The sequence below is a fragment of the Rhinopithecus bieti genome, unplaced genomic scaffold (assembly GCF_001698545.2).
Source record: "Rhinopithecus bieti isolate Rb0 unplaced genomic scaffold, ASM169854v2 scaffold_2408, whole genome shotgun sequence".
NCBI classification, from domain to species: domain Eukaryota; kingdom Metazoa; phylum Chordata; class Mammalia; order Primates; family Cercopithecidae; genus Rhinopithecus; species Rhinopithecus bieti.
In genome coordinates this window covers 47606-66418 of record NW_016803672.1, presented here as the reverse complement: position 1 = coordinate 66418, position 18813 = coordinate 47606, and the positions used below count along the sequence as shown (strand labels likewise).

The following is an 18813-nucleotide window of genomic DNA, read 5'->3' as shown; positions in this document are numbered from 1 at the left end:
CCCTCCCTGCCTCCACGGTCCCCTGTGGTTTCGCAGCCTGCCCTGGAGAGTTCCTCTGCTCTGTGAATGGACTCTGCGTCCCTGCCTGTGATGGGGTCAAGGACTGCCCCAATGGCCTGGATGAGAGAAATTGCGGTGAGCAACCCACCCACGCATCCTTCCTCTCCCCGCCAATCCCTCCTCCCTCCTCACCTTCCCTGCTCTGAGCTGAGTAGAGACCCTACTCCTACATGTAGCTTCCATTATCAACACCCAGGAAGTGGGGTTCTCTCACTGTCGGGGGTGGCAAGATGAGACCACCTCGTGGGACAGTGGCAGGGACAAGTGGGGAGCCAGGTCTCCTGACTTCCAGCTCAGAGCTATCACCCCCACCGCTGTCCCAGCCAACCTTCCAAGAAGGAACAGAATGGGTGAGGGAGATGTCCCCCTGCTCTGCCCTGTCAAAGGTTTAAATATGTGGGAAGAGGGAAGCAAGATGTTCATGGCCAGGGGGATGATCCTGCCACGGTGCTGGGGGAGGTGCCTCATATTTGGAAACTGAACATCTTCAAGTTCTGGCTCAGCCAAGTGACCTTGGACAAGTCACCTCATCTGTTTCCACCAATGAAATGGGGTATCTCACAGGGTTGCTGTGAAACTTTGGGTGTAAAGTAGCAGAGAAAGAGGCCGGGTGCAGTGGCTCATGCCTGTAATCCCAGCACTTTGGGAGGCCGAGTCGAGCGGATCACCTGAGGTCAGGAGTTCAAGATGAGCCTAGTCAACATAGTGAAACCCTGTCTCTACAGAAAGTACAATAATTAGCTGGGTGTGGTGGCAGGAGCCTGTAATCCCAGCTACTTGGGAGTCTGAGGCAGGAGAATCACTTGAACCTGGGAGGTTGCGGTGAGATTGTGCCATTGCACTCCAGCCTTCATAACAAGAGCGAGATTCTGTCTCAAAAAATAATAATAATAACACAAAATTAAATTAAATTAAATTAAAATAAAGTAGCAGAGAGAGATTTGTGATTGGTAATGTGCAATACAGCACACCTTCTATAGGCATCGCCAAGCCCCAGCTGTCTCCTCTGGCTTCCTCCCACCTGTCCCCTCTCTGTGTCCCCACACAGTTTGCAGAGCCACATTCCAGTGCCAAGAGGACAGCACGTGCATCTCACTGCTCAAGGTCTGTGATGGGCAGCCTGACTGTCTCAACGGCAGCGATGAAGAGCGGTGCCAGGAAGGTAGGACAGGGCCTGGCTGAGTGTCTGGAGGGACAGCAAAGGCAGTCTAGGCCTGCTACAGGCTTCAGCAAAGGTTTCTAGCTTCTCATCCCAACACCCACCAACCCCTCTGTATTTACACCTGTATATCCATGCATCCATCCATCCATTCATCTATCTTCTGGTCTCCAATCACCCTGTCTGTCCATCGATTCATACAGCTACCCATTTATCCATGCATCTACTGACCTTTGCAACCACTGATCTCCCTATCATCAAACAGTCAATCTACCCACTTATTAGTTTGGCTGACTACCTGCCTGTAATGGCCACTGTTCCATCCATCTGTCCATCCATCCATCCATCCATCCATCCATCCATCCATCCATCATCCATCCATCCATCCATCCATCCATCATCCATCCATCCATCCACCCATCATCCATCCATCCATCCATCCATCCATCCATCTATCCATCCATCATCCATCCATCCTCCATCCATCCAATCATCCATCCATCTATCCATCATTCATCCATCATCCATCCACCCATCCATCATCCATCCATCCATCATCCATCCATCCATCCATCCATCCATCTACCCATCCATCCATCCATCCATCATCCATCCATCCATCCATCTACTGATCCATCCATCCATCCATCCATCACCCATCCACCCACCCATCCACTGATCTCCCTAGCACCCTGTCTGTCCACTGGTCCTTACATCCACGCATTTATCCAACCTTCTAGCTGTCTGTCAGTCTCCCTAATGGACCACCACTCCACCCATTGGCTTTTCTGCTCAATCTTCTGTCTGGGTCTATTTATCCATCCATCCATCTACCCACCCAACTGACCAACTGACCAACACTTGCAGGCTATCCAGCAATAGGCAAGGTGCAGTGAGGAAGTGGGAATAAAACAGCAGAGATGCGGCCCCTGCCTTCCAAGGCTTATCTGTTAGGAGGATACGATGGGTGACTCTCCTGCCGTGTAGATTGTGGGGCAGGGAGGAGGTCAGACATGAAAAGCTTCCTGGAGGAGGTAGGCGTTTGGTCCTTGGTGAGAGCTAAAACTTAAATAGGCAGGAGGAAAGGAGAGAGGCAAAGACCAAGTGGTGGAGTGGAAAGTACTTTACAGTGAAGAGCAGGGAGGAAAAGGTGGCAACTGGGCAGGCCCAGAGCCTGGGAGACTGCCAGGCGAGGTGGGGACTCTGGTCTGAAAGTGGAGGCACAGTTTTGCTTTGAAGTTCCACACCAGAGGGGGAGGCATGATCTTGCGGTCAGGAGCTCCAGTCTGAGAATGGAGACACCGCTTTGCACTCAACAGACCAGTCTGAATGGAGGGGCTAGGGGTGCGGGGGACATGGCCTGCTTTTAGGAAATCTTAAAGGAGATTCAGGAAAAGACTCTCCAGTCACCTCCCGGCTCTTCTGGCTCCATCGTTCCTGCACCCCACTTTGGAAGTCTCCTTTGGGGCTCAGAGACCCACCTTCTGTGCCCTGTCCCCATCCCCTGTCCCAGGGGTGCCCTGCGGGACATTCACCTTCCAGTGTGAGGACCGGAGCTGCGTAAAGAAGCCCAACCCACAGTGTGATGGGCAGCCCGACTGCAGGGACGGCTCAGACGAGCAGCACTGTGGTAAGCCCTGCCTGGCTGCCCGGGGCCCTGGAGCTTGGGAGGGAGGGGGGTGCCCACAGCAGGACACTGGAGGGAAATCTCACCCCTGTCCCCTGGTCTCTCTCTATCCCACCCTCTGCCCCCTCACCTGGGTCTTTATGATCTCTCTCCCTCCATTGTTCTCCTGTTCTCTGTCTCTCCATCTCTTTCCTTTGCCCTTCCTCTCTGTCTGTCTGCTTCTCCCCTTCCCCTCCTCCTCTGTCCACCCTACCACCTGGCCCCATCCCCAGACTGTGGCCTCCAGGGCCCCTCCAGTCGCATTGTTGGTGGGGCCATGTCCTCTGAGGGTGAGTGGCCATGGCAGGCCAGCCTCCAGGTTCGGGGTCGACACATCTGTGGGGGGGCCCTCATCGCTGACCGCTGGGTGATAACAGCTGCCCATTGCTTCCAGGAGGACAGGTAAGCGGGAGGGTGTGGGGGCCTAGGCCATAAGAGGCAAGGGCAGGGAAGGCCTGGTAGGCGGTGCACTGTGTCTGAGCTCTTTGCAGATAGAGGGAAGGGTGCTGAACCCCTCAGACAGGCTACTGTGATGTGGGTTCCAGTCCTGGCTCCACCAGGACCTACTGGGTCCCTGGACACGTTGTTCCACCTCTCTGCCATCTACTTTCGGTATCTTGCTTTAAGTTGGGCCAGTGATTCATTCATTCATCTCATTCACTCATTCAGCAACACTTGTGCTCCTACTATGTGCCAGGGGCTATGCTAGATGCTGGGGATACAGTAAAGGACAGAACTGCCCTACCTCGTCATAAGCTATGACACTCCCCGAGGTGTGACATGAAGTAGCAGGGAGCCCCCAGGGGACATCTCATCAGGCCTCATGGCCATCTTTCCCATCTGCTTGGTGGGCTGAAACCTTCCCCAATCCACCCGCAGACAGATCTGGGCTCCAGATCCTGCCCCCAGAACCTGCATAGGGATCCCCTTTTGTATCCTCTCTGGGGCACAGGTTGCTCTGACCACCTAGCTCTCTTTAACCCCATCCCAGGTAGTACCCTAACCCAGGGATACCCTAACCTAGGGTACCCAGCCCAGGGGTACCCTAACCCCTCAGGTAGAGAGACCGGAAGGCTGCCCGCTGCCACGCAGGCAGCTGACTACGGCAGTCCAATTCCTCCATGGTCAACGCCCAGCCCCTCCCCACCAGGACCCACCAACCTCGGGGAACTCAGAGCAGTCTGGGTCCGTAAAGTGCTAAGGAAAAAAGAAATCTGTGTTGAGGGCCTGGCCCTGTGCTACAGTTTTGATACACGGTCTTACTGGATTCTCTCAAGAACAGTCGAGTAGAAAATGCCCTTCCCATTTTGCAGATGAGGTGGCAGAGGCTTAGAGAGGCACACAGGTCTAGGGAGGGATGAAGCTGGGGCCTGGAACCCAGGCAGGCCGAGTGGGTGAAGGCTGACCGCTGTACCACCAGCTAGGCGGTCTTCAGGGAGGGAAGGGAGGGCTGGGTGTGGAGGGCACTGTCCCAGGCGGCAGTTGGCTATCCTGAGGGTCCCTGGATGGGGAGAGCAGCTTCCCCCCACCCCACCCCACCCCACCCCAGCATGGCCTCCCCGGCGCTGTGGACGGTGTTCCTGGGCAAGGTGTGGCAGAACTCGCGCTGGCCTGGAGAGGTGTCCTTCAAGGTGAGCCGCCTGCTCTTGCACCCGTATCACGAAGAGGACAGCCACGACTACGACGTGGCGCTGTTGCAGCTCGACCACCCGGTGGTGCGCTCAGCCGCCGTGTGTCCCGTCTGCCTGCCCGCGCGCTCCCACTTCTTCGAACCCGGCCTGCACTGCTGGATCACCGGCTGGGGTGCCCTGCGCGAAGGCGGTAAGCGGCCCGCACGGGTGGCGCACGGGTGGCGGGAGACCGTGCGGATCCGCTTTGCAACACCTGACCTGGAGAAGGGCGGGGCTGGGCCCAGGTCCCGGGGCTCCACCCCACAGGCCCTCTACTCCTGGGATTCAAATTGGGCTGAATTTTACGGTACAAAACCACCATTTAATGCGGCCAATAGGCCCCCGCCCCTGCCTTCCTAGCTTCACTCTGGAAGGCCGTTACGTGTGTGGGGCAAAGGGGCAGGTCTGGGGGGCCACTGCCCACGTGCAAGTTCCACCTGCTGCTCCTTGGGCTGCAAGGGCGGAGGCTCTTAATTATTAGCACTTTCCACATCCAGGCTGAATTTTAGGGGAACATGATTTCATATAATCCATCCAATAGCCCTGGGGCGGATGCTGTGGCCCCATTTTATGGATGGAGAAACCAAGGCTCAGAGACATGTTGCTTTAAGTCACACAGCCAGAGAGGACTAGAGCAGAGATTAGAACCCAGGACTGGCTGCCTCCAGAGCCCCCGCTCTTCCTGCTACTGCTCTCAGAAACAGGGTCTCTCCCCTTTCTACTTTCACTAACCAGAGCTGGCCATCCCTGGCGGCACTGTACAGTTTTGGGGACACAGACCCAGCTGGCAAACCTACAGACATGCCCTGCAGCCTTAATGTTGGTGGCTCAAAAATGTGTACAATGACTTACAATCTGGAGGCAGGCAAGGCTGCAGAGATATTTTAAGGATGGGAAAACTGAGGCTCAGAGGAACAGTGACTAACCCAAGGGGATGGCAGAGGTCATGGCAAAGCAAAGGCTGGTTCATTCACTATTCCTTCACTCATTCAGTCACTCAATGACACTTTCTGAGCACCAGCTATGTACCAGGTATGGGGTTAAGGGAAGGGTACATCAGGAAGGAGAGAGAACATTCTCGGGGGAGACAGCCAGTGATAAGGGCTGACATGGATGGGGAGGTGCAGGGACAGTGGAGACACAGAGGAGGCTCCTGCCTAGGTAGGGTCAAGGGAGGCTTCAAGGGGAGGGTTGTTTAAGCTGAGGCCTGAAAGATGAGTTGGCAATATCCAGACAAAGGGAAAAGACATTCAGGTGAAGACACAGGTGCCAAGACAGGAAGACCTGAGAACATCCGCAGCCTACCAGAGGGGCCAAGGTGGGGCGCAGGTGTGCCTGGGCAAAGAGCAGCCAGAAGGGCAGACAGGGCCTTGCCAGCCAGTGTAAGGATCTTGGGCCAGGAGTTCTCCCTCCTACCTGCACCTTACAACCATGCATGGAGCTTCAAGAAAAACCCTTGTATCAAGGCTTCCCAGGGGACTGTGATATGCAGCCCTCCTGGAGAAGCACTGGGGTGTACTGCAGAGTTGGGGCTCTGCAGAGTTGTAAGGAAACGGTGAAGGGGTCAGATGTGGGCTTTGGAGACATCCCCAGGTGCTGTAACATAGCAGCGAAGAGCCAGCCAGAGCCCAGAGGTGCCTGAGCAGACAGAGGTGGGGGACAAGACGCTGGAGTAAGACACTCATCCACACGGGCTTCTTTTTTTTTTTTTTTTTTTTTTTGGAGATGGAGTTTCCCTCTTGTTGCCCAGGCTGGAGTGCAATGGTACGATCTTGGCTCACTACAACCTCCTGGGTTCAAGCGATTCTCCTGCCTCAACCTCCTGAGTCACTGGGATTACAGGCATGCACCACCACACCCAGCTAATTTTGTATTTTTAGTAGAGACAGGGTTTCTCCATGTTGGTCAGGCTGGTCTTGAACTCTTGACCTCAGGTGATCTATCCGTCTCGGCCTCCCAAAGTGCTGGGATTACAGGTGTGAGCCACTGCGCCCGGCCCTCCACATGGGCTTTGGTCAGGCGCTCTGTCTCCATGAACCCCACAGAGAAAGAGCTAGAATAAAGTGACAGGGAGGCAGAGGGGCAGGTGCAACCCCAGCAGAGGTAACGGTGGGCAGAGCAGGAGAGAAGGAGGCTCCTGAGATGCAAAGGGAATAGCGTTAGAGAGAACAGAGAACAGGGGCTCCAGGTTCCTTAGATCTCACTTCTGCTCTTGACCACGGACAGGCCCCACCAGCAATGCTCTGCAGAAAGTGGATGTGCAGTTGATCCCACAGGACCTGTGCAGCGAGGCCTATCGCTACCAGGTGACGCCACGCATGCTGTGTGCCGGCTACCGCAAGGGCAAGAAGGATGCCTGCCAGGTGAGTCCCCCCGGCGTGGGAGGGAGAGAGGAGAAAGGATGCTGCTCACATCATCAGGGTCTGGCCCTGTGCTCACATCAGCCTGCTGAAGCCTCCCATCCTCCCAGCAAGGTGGCGATGGCCACCCTCACTTTACAGAAGAGGAGACTGGGGGGTGGAAAGGTTGGAGCTTGCCCAAGGTTGCAGAGCCATGGATCAGAAGAGATGCTGTGACGGGCAGGTGTTAGGCTCAAACCCAGTTCTGCTCCTTGCCCATCACAAGGCACTAGGCCCAGGGTCCCACAGTGAGGTGGATGCAGGAAGAAGAAAGGCGTGTCAGCCGCAGAAGGGAGGTAGAGGCAGAGTGGGGGTGTGGGGACACAGCCACAGTTCCAGGAGGGCCCAGGCTGGCTGGAGGACAAAGAGGGCTGGCTTGGGCTCTCTCCATTTAGCAGGCGAGGAAAAAGCAGAGCTTTAAGACTGAATGTGAGTCTCTGGCACCCAGTCAATTCCCAACAGTCAGGACTTAATCCCCATGGCCCCTCGCCTGGAAAGGGGGTGTCCTTACCCTGCTTCAGTCCTTTCTCCTTTCCCCATTTCAGGGTGACTCGGGTGGTCCGCTGGTATGCAAGGCACTCAGTGGCCGCTGGTTCCTGGCAGGGCTGGTCAGCTGGGGCCTGGGCTGTGGCCGGCCTAACTACTTCGGTGTCTACACCCGCATCACAGGTGTGATTGGCTGGATCCAGCAAGTGGTGACCTGAGGAACTGCCCCCCTGCAGAGCGGGTCCCACCTCCTGGACTCAGAGAGCCCAGGGCAATTGCCAAGCAGGGGGACAAGTATTCTGGGGGGGGGGGGGATAGGCGAGCGGGCCCTGTGGTGGCAGGAGGTGGCATCTTGTCTTGTCCCTGATGTCTGCTCCAGTGATGGCAGGAGGATGGAGGAGTGCCAGCAGCTGGGGGTCAAGACGTCCCCTGGGGACCGAGGCCCACACCCAGCCCTTCTGCCTCCCGATTTTCTCTCCTCCGTCTCCTTCCTCCACTGCTGCCTATTGCAAGGAAGTGGCTCAGCAGCAAGAATGCTGGCTCTACATCCCCAGGAGTGTCTGAGGTGTACACTCTATACAAAGCCTGCTTGGGCAGCCCTGGCTCCAGAGAGCAGATGCCAGCTTCGGAAGCCCCTGGTCTAACTTGGGATCTGGGAATGGAAGGTGCCCCCATAGGAGGGGACCCTCAGAGCCCTGGGGACTGCCAGGTGGGCCAGCTGCCACCCTAAGCCAAAAAAGGTGGGGAAGCCCTGTCTCCAGGGTCCTTGCCCCACCCCTGCCTGCCACCTGGCCCCTCACAGCCCCGACCTGGGGAGGGTGAGCTCAGCTGCCCTTTGGAATAAAGCTGCCTGATCCAAGCCCCTCTGCTGGAGTTTGAACGGGGACCCGGGCGCCAGCCTCATGCCCTTGACTGAAGCAGTCCCTGCTTCCAGCTCAGCCTGTTTGACAAGTGACCAGAAGGCCAAGGTGGGCTCAGTGGCAGCAAGCGTGGCCACTGAGGGCTGGGGCCTCTGGGGCAGCTGCCCAGATCCCAGGAGAAATGCCAGGAAGGCAATCGTTTGGGGACCCTCAGGTCAGAGGGAGGGATGTGAGGAGCAATGGTCTCCTTTTGGAACCTTAAAGGAAACAGGCTGAGAGAGGCGGTTAAGACATCCTCATGGTGGCACTGGGGGTTAGGAGTGGAGGTGGTATAGACTCCTGTCTCCCAGTTCCCCGTCTGCCATGGCCCCCTCCAGCGCGACACTCACTCCCTTTGAATTCTTTGAGTCATTGAGTAGGCACTGTGCTGGGGCCACAGGGGTGAAGGACCTGGCTCCTGACCCCAGGAGCCATGGGGATGATCCAGTGGGAAGGGGACGGAGGGGAGCGCGGACTGGGCAAGTCAAGGCAAGCTGCCTGGAGGCTGTGAGACTTGAGCTGGGGTTCAGAGGTAGTCAAGGTGGGAATATCTGGGAGGGATATTCCAGGCAGGGGAAGAGCATGTGCAAAGGCACAGAGTCCTGGAAGAATGAGACACACTAGGACCCAGCAAGCCGAGTGAGTGTTAGAACAGAGCTTGAGAGGGGAAGGACTGAAGAATTCAGAGGGGCAAACTGAGGCGGGATAGCAGAGCCTGGAGTTGAGCCAAGGATTTGACCCTGAAAGTTCTGCGGAGCCATGGTAGGCTCTATAGCATAGGGGTGACATGAGTGGATTCACATTTTGGAACCAGCCTTGGCACCAGTGTGCAGGGAGTGGCAGGCAAGGAGGCTGGTTAGGAGGCCACTGCAGGATTCCAGGAAGGAGAGGATGGGCCGGGACTGAGCAGCGCCATGGGATGGACTGGAGGATGATTTCGGACCCCTGAGGGCAGTTGTGATGGAGTCAGGGGGCCCGCTGGAGGTGAGGGTGGGTGGTCAACTGTGGACAGCTCTTTCTGGAAGCCTAACTGGGAGCGGAAGGGAGAGAGGGCGCTTCAGAGGGGCCCTAGACTGAAGAGGGGTTTTTCCAACGTGGGTGCTGCTGCCAGGTCTGTGGGTGAATGAGGCAGAAGGGGAACCAGGGACGGGAAGCACCCACCTGGGTCCTGCCAGGAGGAGCCGGGGCAGCTGGGCGAGCAGGGGGCGTCTTCAGAGCAGGTGGGCAGAACACATGCAGAATCCCTTGGGTGATCTGCCCAATAGGGAGGGATGGAGGTGGCCCAGGTGTCAGAATAGAAGTGGGGGTGGTGGTGTCCTGAGAGGTTAAAGATGTGGCAGAGGCAGCCCAGGGCTCTCCCTAGAGTTCTGTTTTCTGGCTCCTGGCCAGGTAGAGCAGGTGCTTTGGTATCTGGCCCCAGGGCAAAGGATATAGCCAGTTCCCCAAGCCCTCCCTGCAACACACCCAGGAAAATGACAACAGGGCAGCGTCCTTGGGCTTTCAGGAGAAAGCTGCGTTCCTCTGGGCCAGTCTACCACACCTTGAGTTCCCCAAAAGTGGTCCAGAGAAAGAAAGGGTGACAGCCAGGCTGGGCTGTTCCTTCCGGTTTTATTACACGGTGGGGTCCGACACAGCTGAGAAGCAAGGACCCATCCCAGGAAGTCAAACACAGGAGGGCCCTGGCTCAGCTGCCACACCCATGCTCCCCGGGCAGTTCCTGAGTCCTCCACCGTGAGTCCTCCACCGTGAGTCCTCCACCGCCCCTGCCCAGCCCCTTCGGCTGCCTCTCCCCGCCCCCGAGGCCAGGTGCTGGGCCAGCAATGCAAATGGCTGGGGATGGGATCACCAAGGTGAAGGCCAAGCCACCTACACCTACTCTGACAGGCCAGCTCCCCACAACCTGCATCCCCAATACCTGAATCTCCATTTGCAAACACAGTGTTACGCCCAGGGGTCGGGCTGGGTCCTTCCCATCCCAGGGCAGCTGAAGGTGGGCGGCCCCTATATACTGCCTGAGGGCCTTCAGGGACCTTGCTCCTCTGTGCACCCTCACAACAACCCTGTGAGGTAGGTGGGGTGGGAGGAGTTACCCCCTGGACTAAGGCTCAAGGAGGCGATGTGACTGGGCCAGGAAGGAGTGCATCCGCCATGCAGCAGGGGAGCCCGGGAAAGGGGACGCGGGGGCTGGAGAGACACAGCCAGACACTGCCACACGTCTGCCATGAGTAGTCGGCTCTGCCCAGAGATCCTGGGGCCCACCTTGGGCCTTGAGAGGTCCCGGGGGCCCCCGCCCCGCCCCGGCCCTGGAGGCAGGGGTAAGTCACAGCCCCACAGGTGCAGACAGGAGGCTTCTTCCTTCTCAGGCCCGGGGCCCACCCCATGGTACAAAAATAAAGGATTTCAGATGGGAACCCCAAGTCCCTGGAGGTGATCTGGGGCCTCACATCCGGGTGCCTCTGGCTTGTAACAGCTAGAAAAAAAAGAGGGGAAGGACAGGAGGATGGGAGAGACAGAGGTGAGGCCGGTAAGGAGGGGGTGATGCAGGGCCAGGGGATGGAGAGGAGATTGAAGGGGCGGGGAGAGGGAGAGAGAGAGAGGCAGTTGAGTCACAGGCTTCCTTCTGGAGAAGGCGATGGGGCTGAGGCCCAGAGAAGGTGGATTCAGAACTGAGTGGGGGAGGAGCAGGAAGGGTGCCCAAGTAACCCATCCAGGAGCCCCATGCCCCGTCTTGGGCTCAGTGGCAGCCACCTACAAAGGCCAGATTCTGCCAAGACTTTTAAGGGGGTGGGATGGGGGTTGGTCAGGCTGGGAGAAGCACTGATGCCCCAGGCGAAAGGAGCCACAGAGAGCAGCCGTTTGTCCCCATTTTAGAGGCAATTGTGGCCCAGAGAGGGACAGTGACTTGCCCAAAGTCACACAGCAGGAAGAAAAGACTGGGGTGGGGGGCTTCTGGGCATGTGGCCAGGGCTTTTTCTGACACTCTGCAATCCTTAAGCCAGCTTTGGCTGACACTTCATAGGCCAAGGGTATCCAAAAGTGGACTGTCCTCCCCATCCCCACAGAAATAGGGGATGCCACAAGGCAGTGACACAGGAGCTCCTGGATGTGCAGGGACTCGGCCAAGGCCTCTGGCTTCAGCGGGTCCCTCCCTCCCCGCAAGCCTGGCTCTGGTGCTGATGGGCTGGTGGGAAAGTTCCCATTCCCTAACTTTCTTCTCTCAGAGCTTCACCCCCAAGGCCAAGGTCGGATGAGAAACTTTGGTGGGTGGAGATAATCAGCCGAAAGCTCGGCTCAAGTCCAAGGATCAAGAGATGAGCACCCTCCTCGCTCCACCCCTCCCTCCAGCACCGCCAAGCTACAAACCAGGGATGGCAGCTCTGGGGGCGGGCGAGGGGCCGAGGAGAAGCCCTCACTGCAAGCTCAGCCTCAGGTCTGAGAGAGTGCGGACGGGAACCTGCAAGGAGGAAACGTGAGGAGGAGGCCGGGAGGAGAGGAGGCGGGGCAGGGCTTGCGGCCGGGGCCCAGCCTCAGTGGTGCCCGGCAGGGTTGGTGGGCACAGAGGAGGTGCAGCTGCGCCCCTCCTCCCCGGGCTGGGAGGCAGGAGGTACCAGAAGGGGCGCAGGAGGCGGCAGGCAGGACGCTCTGGGATGCAGGGCCAGGGGGCCTGGGTGGAGGGCACGGGAGGCTGGGACCAGGGCAGACCCGGGATGGAGGCGTGAGCAGGCAGAGAGAAAACCCGGACAGGGGCAGAGAGGGAAGAGGCAGGGTGCAGATGAGATCCAGGAGGAAGAAGAGGTGGATGAAGATGAGGCAGGACCTCCAGCGGGAAGCGCAGGAGGAGGCAGTGGTGGGAGGGAGAAAAGGTTAGCGGGATCCTGAGATGACTGGGCTGCAAAGAGAAAGTGAGAGAAGGGATGGTTATGCGGGTGAGGCGCCAGGCAAGTGGCTGAGCTAACCCTGGTGCCCCCCCAGCAGCCCCGGGGCCCCCGGTTCTGCAGCTGGCTCCAGCAGGGAGTGGGCGGGAGGCTCCGACTTTGCTTAGCAATCATCCTCCTGGGGGTTGGCTGCACCTTTCTCCTGTGCATCTGCCTCCACCTGCACCTGTTCCACCTCCACCTCCTCCACCTCCTCCTCCTGCTGCTGCTGCTCCTCCAGCTGCTCCTCCGTGCTCTGTGAACCAGCCGGCGGACCCAGGGAAGAAAGAGTGGAGACACTAACAGAGGGGCCAGGGCCTGCTGGCTATCCCCAAAGACCCGGTCTCAGGCAAGGTGAAAGGGACCTCAGGAGAGGGAAGGGCTCTAGCCACAGAAGCTGGGGACATCTTCTCCGGTCCCCTGGGCAGCTTGGGGGGGGCCTGGGGAAAGCAGCTGAGGATGGGGTGCTGTGGTCATGCTCTGGGGTCAGCCTGGCTGCTGTTACATAGAGTGGGGCTACAGCGAGGGGATGAAGCAGAACGACGAGGGTGTGGGACTGGGGTATCCCTGGGGGTGGCTGGGAAGGCCTTGTTTGGAAAGACTGCTCCTGAGTAGAAATGTGGCCAAGGAAGCCCCAGGGCAGACACCACCCAGATCTGGGATGCCACCAGGTCTCTGACACCCCAGGTCCAGGGGCTTTGGCCCAAAAAGGCAGAAGGAGCAGGCTCGCTCTGCACCCTTGCAGGGCAGTGCCAGCCCTGGCAGTGGTGGGGGTGGGTGGGCAGGCAGGGTGCGTCACAGCAGGACAGGGAGGCAGACAGACAGACAGACAGGAAGCCAGAGATAAGCCTCCACTGTGCAGGGGTGGGCCCCAGGTGGAGCAGCCTGCCTTCTTCCCAGCCTGGTTCATGCCTGCTCTGTGGCTCTGCGAAGGCCCTTGGGACTTCCCACCACAGCACTGTGTCCAGGGTGGCAGGACCCCCGCTCAGCCCCCTCCCCACAGTGGTACAGTGGATGCTGCCAGGGCACTCTCAGGAGGCTGCCTCAACAGGCCAGGCAGACACACAGGACTGGCAGCCACCAGGCTGCCCCCATCCTGCAGAGCGGCCAAGCAGGGGGCCTGGGAAAGGGGCAGGAGTTATAGCGGTGGCTTCTCCATCCCGGCTCAGGCCAGCTGGGGACATGCACCCGTCCCTGGGGAATAAACGGACATGTGGGATCCCAGAAGTTCCAGGTTCCAAGGCACCACAGAGTATGTGATCCTCCCCTCTCACTTCAGAGAGCACAGCAAAGGTGCCGGGAGAGGACAAGCCCTGTCCTGAGTCATACAGAGTGCCACGCTGTGCCCAGACCCCTAGTCCATGCCACAGTGCCTGGTGGCCACTACGCGGCCCCCTTCACGCAGCCTCTGAGTCCACTCCGGCCGCACCCTCGGGATGCTCTCATCTCACTGCTCCCAGCCTGGGCCTGGGTAACGGCAGGTGGCATGGGATGGATGGCGGTGGCTGTGAGCATGGGGTTGTGCATGGGCAGCAGGGGTAGAGAGGTGGAGGGATGGTGCGGGCGCAGGGGCGGCAGAGGCGGAGAGGGTGGAGGGAGACAGGAACCTTCTCTGGACACAGGCTGAGGCGGGTGGGCTCACCTTGGTTTTGCGGCTGGACTCTGAGCTCAGCCCATTCGGGGAGCTGTGGAGCTCCTTGGACACCACACACAGGAACTCTGCCTGGTCCTCGCTGCCGTAGTTGTAGGAGGAGCCGATGTTCACCAGCTAGAGGGGCGGAGCATGGGGAGAAGGACGCAGGTTGGTGTTGGGGGCCATGGGGCTGGGTAGGGCAGACCTCGGCACTCAAATCAAGATACCAGCTCAGGTTCTGATCTTGTGGCTTGCCGGGCCCACTCCTGGGTTTGTAGAGGGCACCCCTGGGCAGGAGGGTGGAGTCTTCCCCTTGCAGCCTGTGCCCGTGGTCTGTGCCCCAGGACCAGCCTCTCCGCCTGGCTTGGCTGGTCCGATCCCTGGTGGAGGGTGGCGGCATTACCGCTGTCCCCACCAGCACCCCGAGCCTAGCCCCAGAGCCAGGGGCCCCTTTTCTAAATGCAGGCGGAGGCCTCTAAAGGGCAGCTGTGCCCCGTTCCAGATGTGGCTGACACAGCCCCAGGACAAGGTTGCAGGGTGGCATTCACAAGGTGGAGCCCCACAGAATATTCCCTTCACTCCTGGAAGCAGAGGTGGGATAGGTGGTCCACTCCTGAGACCAAAGGGCAAATGACCAATGGCCCCTGGCCTGCTTGCTCAGCCTCTGAGAGTCTGTGCAATTGCCAGAGACGCCCAGAGGCTCTCAGAGTGGCCCTGCCTTTGTTTCAGGGTCCCTAGAATAACCACGCCCATAGAGCCCTTCTAGCTAAGAATAAGAAAGTTCTTCCAGGTGATGAATCTCATTCAGCTCTCAGGGACCCTGGAGGGACTCTCAGGCCTGCTGAAGGCCTCACAGCCAGGAAGGGGTGGAGCAGGGAATGGCATCGGGGGTCCCAAGTCCTTTCTGAGGGTCGCAGACTTCAATATGGATTTCTAATGATTTGCACGACACTAGTGCCCACATAGGGAGTCCTACGGAGGGCTGTAAGCTTTACCGATGGTCCTTCTCATCTTCACAACAGTCCTACAGAGGAGGTACCGTTAGCCCACCTCACCGATGAGGAAATGGGCCTGCGGAGGAGATGCAACTTGCCCAACGTGGCAGGCATGTCCGTGGCGAGGCCCAGGGGTGAAGCCAGGCCTCTGGCTCTGCACTGGGCCCATTCTTCCATCCCTCCAGGCCATCCTGGGGGCCCCGACCTTCTGCCTTGCAGTCTCCATGTGCCAGGGAGCGTGTGGGTGGGTGTGGAGAAAGGTTAGCCAAGACCTTCTCCTTCTCTAAAGGCACTTTTGACCCTGGGCTCACTTTCTGGCTCTGCTCCTCTGGAAACCTGAGAGGTGGGAGGTCAGCTACATGACTAGGGATAAAGTGCTTTGGGATAAGGATCTCGTGATGTGTAAACTGCATCTGGACTGGGAGGAACCATCGCTCACCACAAAGACCTCACGGGAAGCCACTGCTTTGGGCTCCCCTGCATGTTGCAATGCTGGCCGCTGGGCATATCCCCTGCAGAGACCCTGAAAACTGTGCGTCAGGAACTGCTGGATCACATGGTGCTGACTCAGTTCTAAGAGGCGCTGACTCCAGGTGGACTCCACTCACCTATGTGGATCTGGTCTCCTTGTACCTGGGCTGTCACTTGGGGGCCAGAGACTCGCTCATGCCGCCAGATAGATCACCACCTGGTTGCTGTGAGGACTCCCACCAACAAGGATGCCCTGTGCTTCCCTGTGGCCACTGGGGCTCCTGTCCTCTCTCTCTCGGTCAACCTGCCACAAAGTGTGGTCTCTCCTAACCTTCTTTAGTTTGATTTCAGAAGACCCCTGGGGCAGGCGGGACTGTGGTGGGGAACCCAAGGCTGGGGCTGCAGGAAGGGAGGGGCCTGCTTGGTCAGAGGCCAGGAGGCCCCAGGGTGGTCCTGGTGGCACGCCCCGTCCCCAGCGCACCTGCTCAAAGCGCCAGCCATCAGACATGGTGGAGACCATCTGCGTGAGCTCCTCCTCCTGGCACTGCAGCACGCGGTACACGTGCTTAGGTGGGACCTGTGGGCAGAAGGGTCACATAGAGGGCACCTGTGGGAGCACCAGGCACCCCAGGAGGGGCATGAGCACCTGCTGCCACCACCCCCGCAACATACCTAAAGAAGAAGAGAGGGAGAGAAAGAAGAGGTGGCTGGGGGGAGGCAGCCATGCTCTGAGTGCCTGCTCCTCACCAGGCATTCACCAGACACCATCTCACTTAATCCTTCCAAGAATCCTAGGCATTATGGGACTTTCCATTGAGGCTCAGAGAGGTCCAGTTACTTGCCCAAGGTCACCCAGCTCAAGGGTGGAGACAGAATCAGAACACAGGTAATTCAAGAAAGAACATGGGTGGGGCTTGGGGAACATTCTGGGTCACCCTCAAGGAGTCAGGCCCTCAAGGAGACACGGAGCCTCCCCTCCTCAATCCCGTGGGCCTGGGAGATGGTTCCTCACTACCTGTCCCCCAAACCTCACACATCCCCAAGAGCAGGCGGAAAATCTCCCTCCCTCTTCCTGCAGACTGGCCAGGGAGGCCCAGGCTCCAAGCTCACAAATGCCAGCCCCAACAGCCTGTGCCGAGCCCGCCAGGCGACCATCTGATGCCACGAAATGCACAATTTGCTAATCCTGCATTGAACTCTGCAGGGCACCCTGTACCTCCACACTGACCCCCTTCTGCCTATGAGGAAGGGATGGGGGTGCCATTCCCACCCCTCTCTATCCCATAAGAGGAAATCAAGGTCCAGAGAGGGTGAGCCTGGCCCAACATCACACAGCAAATGGGGCTGAGACAGGGACTGAACCCCAGTGTCCATCTCCCAGTCTGGGGCTTTGCTGGGCAGCCTGGGAGCCCAACAACCATGCCTCTCCTTACAGGCCAGCCTGGTCTCCCCATGATAAACACTGGTCCTGTCTTTTCCAACCTCCTCTGCCTCCCGCCCCGGTCTCCCAGCCTCACTTTCCCCACCGGCCCCTGCCCTGGCATGTATGTTGCCCCTGCTCCCAACCTGGGTCACCGTGTAGTCCTTCTCTTCCATCCGGTCTTTGATGATGCGGATCAGTGGGCCGATGTTGTAGAACTCGGCTTCCTCCAGGACCCCTGGCACAGATAGAACGGACCCCAGGTCACTCCTTCTGCCTCCATGCCCCATTCTCCTCTTGTTCCCTTCACCCCGAAACCCACCTCCTGCTCTGATCACCCACCCTGAGGGTGAGCTGAGTGTCTATGAGGTCAGGGGTCAAGCAAAAGGGAGCATTTCCTTCACTGGATCCCACACTTCTTGTGGAAGGGGCTGAGAGGCTGCCACACAGCTCTGCTGGGCTGAGCGCGGTGACCCAGGGGCACCTGCCAGGCCACAGTCTGGGGCAGCTTTAGGGCCATCAAGAGACAGCAGGGTCATTGGGACTGATCCCCAGAATGTCACCATGAGCAGGGCCCTGCCTAACTCCCGATCATGTGCTCCTATTTATTAAGCACACTCTAAGTGCTAGGTGCATTACATTTTTGAATTCTCAGAACTAGAAGGAGGTACTTTCATCATCCACACTGAACAACTGGGAAAACTGAGGTTCCCAAAGAGAAGCAGCTTGTCCAAGGTCACACAGCTGGTAAGTGGCAGAGGGAACTCAAGCACCGCAGACTCCAGAGCCCATGTCTTCCCACCGTAAGTACATACCCTTGTGACCACACGTTCCCCCAACTGCCTCACTTTACAGTTTGCAACACCCCACACAAGCTCATCACAAGTCCCAGGGATATGAGGAGAGCCGGCCTTACCATCCCCATCTGACAGTTAAGTTAATCTGGGAGATGAAGATGTCAGCCTACTAGTGAAGCGATGAGCCTCCAGCTGTTTCGACTCCCCTAGGCTCCCAGAAGGCAGGGGACCTTCGGGCCCTTTCCTTGACTGGCCTCTGGGCTCCCTGGGGACAGGGCTCATTATGAGCTGAATGTGTGTGTTCCCCAAAAATCCACCTGCTGAAAACCGTGATGGGATTAGGAGGGGAGGTAATGAGATCAGGGTGGGATCAGTCTTCTTATAAGAAAGGCTGATTGGATGTGAGGGTGATCTGGCTGTGACATCTGTCACCCCACTGAATCACCAGGGTTGATTTAGCAAATCTAGCTGGCTAGGTGCATGTCCCCTTCCTCCCTCACCACTCCAGGTGTGTCCCTCCCAAAGCTGCCAGCTCCGTCGAAGAGGGCGACCACCCCCGATAGAGGGCCAGTCTTTGGTCAAGGGTGTGTGAGTAGCTGCGCTGCCCTGCTAGAACCTCCAAACAAGCTCTCGAGAAGGGGCGGGCGGGGGCTAGCTGCCTCTCTTTCTGCCATGTGAAGACACAACCAGAGGTCAGCAGTCTGCAGCCCAGAAGAAAGTCCTCACCGGAAGCTGCCACAGTGCCCCCATCTCGGGTTTCTAGCCTCTAGGACCGAGAGAAATAAATTTCTGATTTTCACAAGCCACCCAATCTACGGTACTTCATGATTGCCGCCTGAAATGGCTAAGATGGGGCTCACATTTCTGATCTGCCCTCTGTCCCCGGTGCCCACACAGGACCGAACACAGAGCAGGAGGTCAGGGAGTGCTGCTACCCGATTGCGAGAATTATCCCCAGTGTCCTGGGCAGAGCCCTGCAGGTGACAGACAGCTAGCACCGCATCCCACATCCACTGGCCAGGCACTGAACTCCATGATGCATTGCTATTAACTCCTTTTATCCTCATGACAGCTCGGTGAGGTGGGTGCTATGGTCCCCCATTTCACAGATGGGGGCATGGAGGCACAGAGGGGTTAGGTCACTTTCTCAATGTCACACAGCTAGTAAGTCTCATCTCAGATCCTCTGTCCCCTGGATGAGCCCTAGCCCTGTGTGATCCCCTAGCCCCCGGACAGTCCTGTGT

General features: G+C 58.2%; 2 protein-coding genes across 3 annotated transcripts in view; one reads left to right on the top strand and one right to left on the bottom strand.

Annotated features, from left to right (window-relative positions):
- TMPRSS6 (transmembrane serine protease 6) overlaps nt 1–8299 on the top strand; it is a 39977-nt gene extending 31678 nt beyond the window's left edge. For both annotated transcript variants that reach the window (XM_017848093.1, XM_017848103.1), the window contains 5 exons: nt 2733–2849; nt 3119–3287; nt 4435–4706; nt 6782–6918; nt 7500–8299. In XM_017848093.1, coding sequence (XP_017703582.1) covers nt 2733–2849; nt 3119–3287; nt 4435–4706; nt 6782–6918; nt 7500–7658 — 854 coding nt within the window. In that variant the 3' untranslated portion in view covers nt 7659–8299. The remainder of the gene's footprint in view (nt 1–2732; nt 2850–3118; nt 3288–4434; nt 4707–6781; nt 6919–7499) is intronic.
- A 1634-nt stretch (nt 8300–9933) lies between these two features.
- On the bottom strand, nt 9934–17311 carry KCTD17 (potassium channel tetramerization domain containing 17). The gene is made up of 8 exons (XM_017848041.1): nt 17257–17311; nt 16919–17010; nt 15834–15929; nt 13896–14021; nt 12410–12509; nt 12157–12228; nt 11703–11793; nt 9934–10809 (listed from the first exon to the last, which is right to left on the bottom strand). Exons 1-8 carry the CDS (start codon nt 17309–17311, stop codon nt 10740–10742), a joined length of 702 nt encoding a protein of 233 aa, XP_017703530.1. The 3' UTR covers nt 9934–10739.
- Between the last annotated feature and the right edge of the window lie 1502 nt (nt 17312–18813).